Genomic DNA, 12,447 nt, shown 5'->3' with positions numbered 1-12,447 from the left:
CATAAACAAATATTTTCCTGTTTTCACTTTCTAAATCATTGTTTGTTTCGTGTAGCTATTTGTCACTTATCCTTTGTTTTCTTCGATAAAAATTGATACAGTAGTAGCCGTGTTAGTCCGTTTGTTGTATACAGATGGGATGCATAAAATACTCTAGTATTTGTGTTTGTTTGTTTAAACGAGATTGGTAGAGAATTTCAGTACCTTTCGTTCACACTTCGAAGTAGAGTCAAACGTTGGAATGGGGATATCAAACTCATCCTTTTTTCGATCTGTGTAATGTGTGTGGAGTAGTGAAAGAAGCAAACAACTAGAATTCTGTGGTGTTTATGGCCGTGCCAGTGTAAAGCTCGGGCAGGAAATCAATACCGTTATCAAGAAAGAACTCGAAATCTAATCACATGCGTGCGTTCTTCGAAAAACTGGTGGCGTGGTTGTGCACTGCAAATAGCGTACGTCCTTTGATATAGTGTGTACAGTTAAAAGCAAAGCTTGCTGTACTCGCGCACACACGCAAACAATCGGTTGAATTCGCTACGCAACTGTATGGATTGAACTATAGAATTGGAATGACTGTCAGCTTCTCTCTATGTACAGTATATTCGTTAGATACGGTGTATAAACACAACACGCAAACATCCCATTACTCTCGTATATTTTGTGAAAGGATTTCTTCCGGATATTTCGATTTCTGGATAATTTTTCATTTTGTTAGCAATTAGTATAGAGAATTTATGTAGAGGGGGTGGTACTTTTCGGGTGTTATTTTTTCGCATTTTAGTCTCATCTACAAATTAAATGACAAGATTCGAAGAAAAACAATAGATTAAAAGTTATTTATGGTTTTTAAATCATTTCGTGAGCGTGTTCACGTGTTTCTTCTTGCTGTTTTTGCATAAATTCGCTCTAGAAGCCTGTTTAAAATTATTTAAACTCGATTTTAAACGATTGAATGGGACACTTACCTGGCATCTTATCAAATTTTATAAAGTTCTTTTTCTTCTGTAAGGAAGAAAGATTGTGTTTACTTTTCTCTACCGAAGGGTTTATAATCGACAATTGAGAGAGAGAGAGAGAGAGAGAGAGCATAGAAGAGGAAACTTCCTCCTACCAAAATCTAATTAGTTTGTTAGCTTTTCAACTTTATTAATTTCTCAGGCAACAAGGAAAATAGAAGGAAAAAAGAATTATAGCACTTCTAATACCAAACCTGTTGCACCAATCAAGCAAAATATAAGATAAAAACAGCAAGCTAACACTAATAAAATAGTGTGAAATGAAATCTGCTTCATTACTCGTTGGAAAGAACTAGTTAAACTGAGACAAAACTAGATTTTGTAGAAAATCCTAGAGAGAGGGAGACTCGTTACGAACTTTTTTTTTTTTTTCTTCTTTCTTATCTGGTTATTTCATTTCTGCACTTCCTTATTTCATTTTGCACATTTGGAAGCTAGCATGTTATAACGACGTTATCTGAAATGCTATCTTCTTTTGCTTGTAGAGATTTGTAGTAGTGATGTTCGGTTGTATGTTGATGTCAGCAGAATTTCCTGCTACCACAAAATGAAATATGGTCGGGGCGGATTAAGCTTCTTTTCCTACAGAGAATGATCGAAGGTAGTTTGTTAAACGCATTACTTTCTACCTTCCATTCTTTCATCATTATTATTTTTTTTTTATTCTCTGTTTAACATAGGAAGAAATCTTAACGATTTGTATTATTACTACTTTCCCGGCTTTAAGTTTTTTTTTTTTTTTTAATAAAATATCGTAACAGATGGCAGTTTTACGTGTTGCCGGGAAAGTTAAGCAACTTTCTGCTGGATTTTCTTTTTATAAACTTGGATACGAATTATCTTAGATGTGTTTCAGTTGAGACGTAACAATGTTCTCTTGTTGATTGCCTTCATTCTATTAGCTCAATCAGAAATTGTAGTTTTTGCTACAATAATCGATATAACTACATCATCCCAGATTGATTTACTCATTGACTTAATAAGGCTTCAAAGATGGAATAAACACTAATGACTTAAAATGTGAAAGCTCCTTGACAAAGTAGTTAAATTGTGTCTTCTGTTAAATTTTTAATAAAATTTCCCTAGTATTTACTGTGTTTTCGACGTTTATGTAAATTACTCTTCGTCTATTTTCTCAGTATTTGTCTTCTAGAAGAAGAAGAAGGGAAAGAATACATATAAATAAAAGTATTGTTTGCTTCCGAGTGTCTTCGGTTGAAGGTAGTTTAATAAATTCCGGGCGATGTTTAATATGTATTTAATTTTAAGAATTCGTCTCAAATCTGCATTTCTGAAGGAGGATATGAAAGAAATTAGCATGCCAACTGCTTATTACTTACAAACCAGTGTGGAGTTTTAGTTACAATTCAGTAAGAAGTCGTAGTTTTAGACTGTAAAGTACTTTACATGTTTCTTTCAAGTATTAAGAAGTTACAGAATGGTGGAGTAGAGGAAAGTGCTAGAAGGATATTACTTGAAAGAATTACTTTCCGGCAACACACAACGCCTGCAGCTTCAAGAAAACAGGAAAAAAAGAAAAAAAAATTAACACTCAACCCAAACGAAATTAATTTTTTGATGGTTAAAAGTTTTCTTTCCGCAAATGACATCATCCCGACAGAGTAATTAAATTTTATTCATTGCTTTTATCTTCACATATATTTTTTTTCCCTCTTCCCCCTTCTCCACAACCTACAGTAAATTCTATAGTTCGATAAATTACAAAGTTCTCTGCACAATAGATCTAAGTAGTTGATTCTCTGGGGGGTTAGAAATCATCGACTTCGTTTTGTTCCAGACAATATTGGATGCTGTGAATGAAAGAATTCTGTGGTTCCCGCTGCAAGAAAATCTTCTTCCATTTCTTCACAGCTTCTTTACTTCTTTTTTTTTTTGAAATTAAATACTCTAAATCCATTTCGGTAATACGTGTACTTACAGAAGCACTCGCTTATCTTTTTATATAGTTTCATTTTTCCCATTTTCCAAGTGAAAAGTTTAAAATTTTAAAGTAGATTATTGTGTATTATCGCGTGATACATAATTCACTTGAAATGTTCGAAAATTCAAAAGCAATTCTCTTTTCTAGAATTTTTTAAATTTTTCTTCTTCTTATTATTATTATTTTTTTTTTCTAACAGTCTACAACTATATTTTTATCGTCTATAGAATTACAATGATGTTAATTGATGCTACAAACACCACTTTACTTGATACTGAATGATCCGCATCCGTCTTTAATTGTTCATTCTTGCAGTTGACTTTCGGGTGGGTATAGTCTAATTAAATTAAGGATAAATTAAGGAATTAATCAATACTTGAAAAGGTTTCGTTACTTTGGAAGTTATCCTTTTCCCTTTAATCTAGAATTGTTACTGTAATAGTAATAGTAGGCAATTAGCTAGCTGGTAAGTTGATGCCCCTTTTCTAGGTTTTATTTTTGGAAATTCTACTTTGGAAGGAAAGTAAGACCTTTCCTACAATGTACTAACAATAATTGCCAGTTTGTAGTATAAATCGCTTTACTTAAAATACTTTTTATTTTCCTTTTTTAACAAAAAAACAGTACAATTCGACACTGCAGTAGATGAAATCCATGTTTTTTGTATAATTGATTCCTTTTTTAATTTTCAAACCTTTAAATATTTCATTATTTTTAATAATATTATTGTTATTACGAAGTTAATGTTTGCCATTTGGAGTTTATCACCGGAAATTTGATCTGTTTTAAAAAGAAAGTAACGTCCTGCTGCAGTAAATAAAAGAGAGAGAAGATGCGTTAGATTAATAGCTGCAACTAACAAATAATTCGTGGCAATTTTGAGTTCCGATAACATCTTTACATTGGCCACAATTGGTTACTATATTTAATAGAAACTTACAAACTTTCTCCATATTGAAGCTTCTTCTTTGCCTCCATTGCTGGATTCTTTCGTTCTAATAATTGAATTAAATTATCATAAGAAATGAATAAAAATGTCTTTGGCGGATATTTCAATCTCATCCTGGCTGTATGGAATCAAATTTTACATAAAACATTTCAGGATTTAAATTACAATTAATTAAACTGTCGTGTTCCATCAGTTTTACTCTAAACTCTAATTTACAATTGTATCTGAAATACGTGCGGTTAACTGAGTTGCTGGACTTTCCCGGCATTCTTTGTTTTTACCCTAATAATTGCTACCATTTACCTTTTATGAGTCTTCCGATTGGATCGGGAGATACGGCTACCCCTTAATATCTCTCAAACCAATGGTCCGATTTTCCTGAAAATTTCTAGAAATATTTCTCTCTAATACACACACGTCTTTGTAAAATTTCATAAATTTTCGACAAAAGACACAGGAGTTATTAAACTCCAAAGTGGGTAAACAAATAGTGCACCCCCACACAAACAACAATACATACAGAAAGAAAACCCAAATTTGCTTTGTATTTCTCGACATTTCAAGTTGTCCTAAGTCCAAAAATGTAAAAATGTGAGGTTCTTTTTATGGCCGATCGTCATAGTCTCTGTTATATAACAGCCAGAAAAGTAAGATTATATCGGTAGCCACCGAACAGGGGTTTATAGACAAACAAATGACCTAATTCGACATTCACCAGAGGTCAAGAACCACTCTGAAGACAATTCTTGACCTCTGGTGAATGTCGGATTAGAAGGACGTAACAAATGTTTTCGTCTATAACCCCTTTTTAGTGGTCACCAAAATAAATGATTATATCAGGCAAACACTACTAATTTTAGCTTTATATAAAACGTTTTTTCTTCATCTAAACACCATGTTTAGATGAAGAAAATGTCTTGAAATCTCGAATGTACGTAAGCATAAAAAATAAAAATACTTGGTTCCAAATGGCTCAGGTAAGTTCAGTTCACGTGCATTCCGTTATTAACAGAAAATCCTCTACGAATTCGTTAGTGCATGCACGCTAAAAAATCATCAGAGAATAATAAGTCGAGACTTCCAATAAATCCCTTAATTTAGTCTACAATCGTCACGACAAAGTAAGACGACAATAACGTGACACAGTTCGCTCGGTTTGTTTCTAATTGGCTCTCGAAACGTTATTTTCCGCACAATACGAATTACCCTTGTAATTTCTGATGGTTTATTTCGGTTATTCAAAGAGTTTTAAATATTCCAGTGTTCGCTTCTTCTATTGTCATTATTCTCTCTTTATAAAACAACTTGTATGTAATTTTAACTGAGCACGAAAAGTGCCATAGTCTTCTGTTTATTTTACTGGAAATTGCTTATCGATTATAAAAATTTTACTTAATTTCCATCCTTTGACGTGTTTGAAACCTGAAGAAATTATTTAAAATCTATTTCTTTTGTGAAACGGTGTTGGTTTTTATAGTCTCGTGTATTGCCAGAAGCAAGATAAAACAGAAAGGAGGGGCAGGAAAATAATATATATATTCACTGGCGAATGAAATTTTCCTATTAAAATTGTTTATTGTGATCTCACACATTACCATCTGGAAATTGCGAAACCAGAATGTACTTTACATCATTTCCTCGGGCTTAATAGTTTAAAAAAAAAAAAACAATACATTTTTGCGAAAAACAAATTTTTAGGGCTCAAAATTCAATTTAGCCCTCTGATATTTTTATAATTTAATAGTTTCAATGGGAATATAACTATTTAGAAAGTATCTTCATCTGTAAGTATTCTGCTTTTTCTCCGTCTGTAACAATCGAACCGACTCTGTTTTAATATGAAATTTTATATATATATATACTGCTTAATATGAGTTTTGATATGTTGACGAGTAGCGTTTTTTGAAGGTATCGGGATGCAGACCGTGCAATATTTTCTTTGGAATCGTTCTTTGAAGACAAAATGCGGATTTGAGCATCCGTTTATGATACGTCGCTCAATTGGTAGATTTGTAATAATGTTATGTTTACGTGTCTGCTTTCTTCTCCATCCTTAATGCATCCGTGCACGTGTTTCCGGCGTAAAATCAATCTTTTCTAAAGGAGAAGCTGTTACACCTCGCTGCATCTTCGAGCTTCGGTTTTGACGTTTCCTGCTAACTTCCTTTTTTTTATTATAAATTTTTTTTTTTACCTTCCACCCGCATGTATGACCGAAGAGAATTTATATGCCACGATGTGCGAATGTGCTCCTGCCCTTCTCCTCTGACTGAAAGATGCTTTAAGCGCAATAAATTACACGAGCTCTACCTTAAAATGGATTGTTTAATTATAAGCTTGACTGATTCGTCGAGTGATTTGTTAAATGTATCTATCTACGTATATGTACATATATACATGTATTAAAATGAATGCCCTTACGAAAATTTTAATTATCTTATCGTTCGTTCTTGACAGAAGACTTCGCCAACAAAGCTCCCTTCCAATTAATACGTAAAAGTCCTCGGTTAAAATTAATTCTCTTCTGTCTAACATCTTATAGTAAAGATTTATTGTTTTATTAACTTGGAGAAACACGATAGTTTTAGGAATTCGCATTTATTCCTTCTGTTTAGCTGTCACTTGCACCAAAGGTTGTAAATTGTCGATGTCGACTAGGTTAACCTGGTAATCATCCGAACCAAGTCTTCGCTCTTCGTGCTCCGGGTAATTTTCTAAGTGGTGACGGTTGCCATGGCAACCAAGATTATCCCTAGCAACATTTGACAAATTTCATCCGAATGGCCTTATGCTTTAGCCATCATCCGCTTCAATTCTGTCGACTGCAGGTCATTCGAGTTTTACTCGATACTTTACCTCATCCTTCGAGATGCATCGGAGAGTTTGCCTTATATTTTTATGTTGCATCTGATATATTTCTGTTGAAAGCTCCTTTAAGTTCGGTACTTAAAGTTACTACAACTTTTTTCTCGCGTAAAAAAACCCCATTTAATTCTCCGGAAAGAAGACGGTGGAGTCTACAAGACAGGCACACGGATTCGTAATTAATAAATTCATTATTATGCGGTTATCTTATCAGCGAATAAATATTCATATCTCATCGACCCATACGAATAACTGCACCCCAATTACCTCTTCGGTTTTCATTTTAATGCAGAGAGGGTCAATAAAAGTGCTGCCAACCCTCGGTAGTCGTCCTTCGACATCAGCGATTAATGATGATGCAGTTTGTTGAGCTACATTGTTTAATAATGCTGAAGTAAATTTTTGATACTTTATGATGTTCAACGGATAGTAACTTGCATTCCGAATTCCTATTTAGTTTAAATTTTATAATTTAATTACAAGCTGAATTATTTAAGGCTAAATGCTAATAGGATAAATGTGTGTAACGGTATTTACCACTAAACAGTTTGTTATATTAACTATGTATTAAACACAACGAATCTTTTGTACTCGCACCGGCTTTAAATCTTGAAAAATTAATTTGCCCAACGTAAAAATTCTAATTCGCAGCATTATAAATTCTAGTAGATAGTTGGGTGATTTATACGTTTGCTAAAGTATTTAAGAGAGAGTTTTGGACCAGATTTTGATAGCGGCAATCAACGACTATCTGTAGATAGTTCCTATAATCGATCACTTTCTCTCAACTTTATACTGATTTTCGAACCGAAACTACTTTACGATAGCGTACAGAAAGATGCGACTTTATCGCAAATACTGTTTGCAAGATGCGACAGTATGTGTAATTTTCAGTTCGTCCCCATGTACGCCCGTATATTGGGGAACGTGCCCCCTTTTCGTAATCCCCAAGAGGGCCCATTCTAGCCTATTCAGCAAATATAAAAGAAACTAATGAACGATATTTGTCCATGACCAATGCAACTTCGTGGTATGTTGACAAAGCCCCATTCCTTGTTTTGCAACCAGCGCCATCTTCTGGGAGTGCTGATCCGACGTTGAATCATAGAGTTTGAAGCTCCTTGCATAATGTACCATACTCTTTCTTTTATAGCTTGTGCCCTCCCTTTTTCATAGTGTGCGGGCGCCGATGTTCGTCTCCGAAAGTATATTTTAGCAAGTTACTTAGTATAAATTCTGAATCGAATTTCTCACTTTAAGAATCAATATGTCGGAAACGTCGATAGTAAATTATATCATACAGCACTTTTCGACACAAATTGGTTTTATGATACGGACGTAGTATAAGTTTAGACTGAATTTATATTATATATATATATGTATTTTTTTTTCAGGTATGTGAACTGCATGTAGCTGGATATAAATTCTCCGTACTGAATAACGCCTTTCTAGTCCATCAAGGATTGAAGACATCCACCTCTTTCCACAAGAACAAGGAATCTGATCAGGAAAAGAATCGAATACTGTTCAGACAATTCAAAACGGAACTAAAAGAAAAATACCCAGACTCCTCTCGAAAGTGCTATTGACGTGTTACGAAAGGTATGCAATTATTTCGATGGAGATTCTTTTTTCTTCTCGCCTCCTGTTGTGTACAATTCTAGTTTTTATCTAAAGTCTAGCAGCATAAGGAAAAAATCCTGACTCTTAGCCTGTCGACTTTTATGTGGAGGGAGATTATACGTCACAAGATTATCACGCACATCACGAACTGTTTGCGTGACTACTAATACACATTGGCGAAATCATCAAAGATGACGTGACCGGTTTGATTCTATAAAGAAGTCGTGGGAGACTAATTCCTAATAACTTCACTTGTACGTTTCGAGTTGAAAGCAAAGGTTCTTGAGTGAGTGAATTAGAAAAATTTCATTTAGGAGGCATCGCCTCGGGTCTTGAAGAGAACATGGATCAGTACTCCATGTGCGGTCTGCATTCTGGACTGTATCAAGCTGTTTGGGCACCCACTGAGAAAATTGTCTGATGGAATCGTTTCCATGGTGATAGAGGCTTGCGATGTTAACATCGATTAGTATTACGGTTCGTGTGCAACACGTGACCTCATTCTTCCCACCTTTGCTTGCTAGAGTGAGACGGTGCGAGGTGGTATTTTGTGCGAAATGACATTCTCGGCGTGGTTTAAATTCCCCAAAAATTCTGTTTTTCTTATCTTAGACTCCATTAATAATGTTTTCCTCCACTTTAGTTCCAGAGTCCCTCTAATTTTACGTTAAAAAATTCCCTCTCCTTATTCCATTACTTTCACATATCTACAAAAGTCGTCATGAAATACTTTAAGTGATGTGTAAATAAATGAAATCGTTTATATTTGTTTATTGGTGTAGATCGGTTGTTGAAATTACAAAATTTTTATTGTGCAGTGTTCCTACTGAAAAAAAAACTTTATCAATATATACTATATATACATATATACAGTACAAGCTGTTACATTACTGTATATACAAGCGCCATTGTCGAATATTGTATTGTTTTCCATAGAATCTCTCTTCTTTCCATATATGTGTGCTGTATTAACATTGATAAATTATGTAATTCACTATATCAGTATTATATTGTATGTAACGTTTTTCTGTTCTGGATTAATAAATACTAGTCATGCAATTATCAATTTAGACTTACGACATCTCCGTTATTTCTCTTCTAGATCTTCTCTTCCATCAGTTCCATAACAGATATTCTCGAATAGTCTGTTAAGTAAATATCACAAAATTAATATAATTATTATTCTTTTTTATTATTATTATTCTGGAATATTTAATTTCGTCATCCGAGCAGGGAAAAATGATTAATCTTTATTGCAGAACAGTCTTACCTGTAATGTTGTACACAACTATAGTTGTGAGTAACTTGATAACTGAAATTACTAAAGAGCATCTCATTGAATGTGGAGAACCCCAGGCATTTTATTTCACTGGAAAGAAAAATACACATTTGCAGATTCTTAAATAAATATCATTATAATGAAAAATTGTTAAACTGTTTCAATTTAAACTCGAACTTTTTCACAATTTTTCTTATTTCTTAAATTAAACTTTAATTTATTTCCACTTCCTTTACAATTTTATTAATATATATATATATATATTTATTTATTTATTTATTTATTTATTTAACTTTTAAAAATGGTTTAGTGATAAAAAGTGTGTAATTATTTAACTGAAAATAATAAATATATTTAATACTTTTAAACAATTCGTCTTTTAATAGATTCTTACAATTGTTAAAGGTGGGGAAGAAGGAAGAAAAAAAAAAAAAACATATTTATCTTTGGATTTTGATCCCAGAGATAACATTTCACAATTGCAATTTAAAGAAAAGAAGTAGAATTCCTTTTACTTTTTGAGAAACATCAATGAAAATAAATGTTCCAGAACATAATTCAAATTCCTTTCCTATCAATGATTCCAGATGTTCTTGTCTACTTTCCCTTTCTTTCACTAACAGTTTTCTTCTAAAAAGAAATATCATAGGTAACTTATTATTATTTCCTTCATAAGAGTTGCCAGTTTGATTTAAAAGCATCATTATTAAAAGAAAGCTATTAATCATCTTGTCATTTTATCTCTTATGATTTTTTTCTTTCCTTCTTTCTTTCCAATCTCCATTTTTCTCCAACTGCTTCACTGACAAATATTTTCAAATCTAGATAAAAATTGCCAGATTAAAGACTAGAGAAGAAGAAGAAAAAAAAATTTCCTCGCTCTTTAATCCATATTTTTAACGCTAACTCGCTGTTGAAGCTTTGATAAAGTCGAGTTTCGATTGATGGAATGGATCTAAACAAATATTATTCATTGCAATGTAGTATTTGACTTTGAAGAAACCTATTTGGGATTAATTAGAGGATCTATAAAGAAGATTCTTAAAGTGTCACCGATAATGCTGTACTAACTGCTAACTTTTCTTACAACGACTTAGAGATTTATAAAAGGCTTTTCTCGGCTACCGACTAATTGAATTTCGAAAAGTTGAAGTTGTTCAACATTCTTTGCCAGAAAACTATTTACTCCATGACAACGATTCAATAGTGCCGATGAGAAAACATTTTCCCAGTAAAGCAAATGAATGTTCTTCTTAAAAATCCTCATTTTTTAAAGTTTTTATACTTGAAATCTATCGAATAAATATACTTAAAATGCCTGTATGCACTGTTAATTTAAACAGTTGTAGTGTTATTGTACAAATAATTATTATAGGTAATGTCTGTGTGATACATTCTCTCAAGCAATCTCATGCTTACTCCTAACAATACACATAATATACTTTAAGTATTTCCGTGTTTGTAATCAATAATAGTGATTTTGCAACGTCTGTAACCGCAGAGAATCGGAAGAACAAGTAAATAAGTGAAGATTTTGTTTATAATAAAACAAGAGTAGGTCAATGCCTGAATTTAATGTTGTATGAAAGATAAGGGTAATTGGGCTGCAATTTGAAAAATTGTAGACCTTTAAAATTCCCACTGTCTGTCCGTTTGTCTGTTCTTCCTTAATCTCGAGAGCGATGTTAGATAGATAAAATTCGACACGAGATATGGGTAGGTGGCTCGAACTATATATGAACTTCCGGTATGGACCGGAAGTCGCGTGATTTCAATTCAAAAGCTTTCCCCAGAACGGAGTTGCACAGCTGACCGGCACGATTCTGTTGTTGTCAGGAAATGTGTGATGTACAGAGGCAAGACGTTAGTAGTTTGAGGTGGAGAGCATATAATTTAAATTTGCAATAATATATATATATATATATAAGATGAATTCATTATGTAGTAGTTTTAAATGATAAAGTATATCCCATCGTTAAGAAAACTGGATATATAATTAAAGAAAACCCAAAAACTTTAATTTCTTTTTCTTCAATTATATACTCGTTACGTTATCTATTCGCTAAATTTTTTCGAATTTTATTATTTCACTGTATATTTTAATGAGTTTCGCTTTTAAATATAAATTTATATACACGTATTTAATTTTTTTTTCCTTAAAGTTAGACTTTTGAAATTACCTCAGATAATAACTTTCAGCTGCTAATGAATGTATTTGCTGCCATTTCTATTCAGTCTTGTGGACAATGAATGTTACCGATTAAAGGTTCATTTATATCACCTTAGGATCGATTAGAAACATCAATTTTTCACATAAATGTTTTGCGCGGGTTGAAAAAAAAGCTGGCATTATCATTTATCAGACATTACAATAAAAGAAGTTTTCAGTTCAAGCTAGTGTATATGAGGGTTTTTTTTAACACTGGTTACTATTATTAGGCACGTTTAAGACTTGTATTAAAAACTAATTTCATATTATGGATAAGGTTGAACATGTGTAAGGATGGTATTTTTTAATTAACATAAAATGTTGTATTAAAAGTTAACAAGCAACGAGTTGCATAACTTTTCCGGCAAAAAAAAAGTTAAAATTGTGTGTGGTGCCATCTGTTGAGATTTTATTTTAAACTTTTTATATTATTACAAAACGGCAGACAGCTTAATTTTCAGGGTATAAGCGTTTTATAATAAATTGTAAATGATAATAACCAGTAAAATCCTCGTTAATTCCGACCCCACTCCATCTCGCCCCATCGACCTTTAACCACCAAAA

General features: G+C 32.8%; 1 protein-coding gene and 1 long non-coding RNA gene across 4 annotated transcripts in view; one reads left to right on the top strand and one right to left on the bottom strand.

Annotated features, from left to right (window-relative positions):
- The window catches only part of LOC136984838 (beta-1,4-glucuronyltransferase 1-like), a 40,348-nt gene extending 30,887 nt beyond the window's left edge, over positions 1 to 9,461 (top strand). The window contains exons 4-5 of one of the 2 annotated variants that reach the window (XM_067281983.1): positions 8,167 to 8,374; positions 8,450 to 9,461. In XM_067281983.1, the coding sequence (XP_067138084.1) occupies positions 8,167 to 8,361 (195 nt within the window). In that variant the 3' untranslated portion in view covers positions 8,362 to 8,374; positions 8,450 to 9,461. Of the gene's footprint in view, positions 1 to 8,166 lie in introns of both variants that reach the window. The other variant, XM_067281982.1, reaches the window with a different exon arrangement.
- LOC136984839 (uncharacterized) overlaps positions 1 to 9,766 on the bottom strand; it is a 38,662-nt gene extending 28,896 nt beyond the window's left edge. For both annotated transcript variants that reach the window (XR_010882248.1, XR_010882247.1), the window contains exons 1-2: positions 9,666 to 9,766; positions 9,473 to 9,540 (exon numbers count right to left, since the gene is read on the bottom strand). This is a non-coding gene — a long non-coding RNA (uncharacterized lncRNA). The remainder of the gene's footprint in view (positions 1 to 9,472; positions 9,541 to 9,665) is intronic.
- Between the last annotated feature and the right edge of the window lie 2,681 nt (positions 9,767 to 12,447).

This window comes from Centruroides vittatus, unplaced genomic scaffold (genome assembly GCF_030686945.1).
Source record: "Centruroides vittatus isolate TY-2023 unplaced genomic scaffold, ASM3068694v2 contig_93, whole genome shotgun sequence".
NCBI classification, from domain to species: domain Eukaryota; kingdom Metazoa; phylum Arthropoda; class Arachnida; order Scorpiones; family Buthidae; genus Centruroides; species Centruroides vittatus.
The sequence above is the reverse complement of the archived record's forward strand: the minus strand, read 5'-3'. Positions and strand labels throughout refer to the sequence as shown.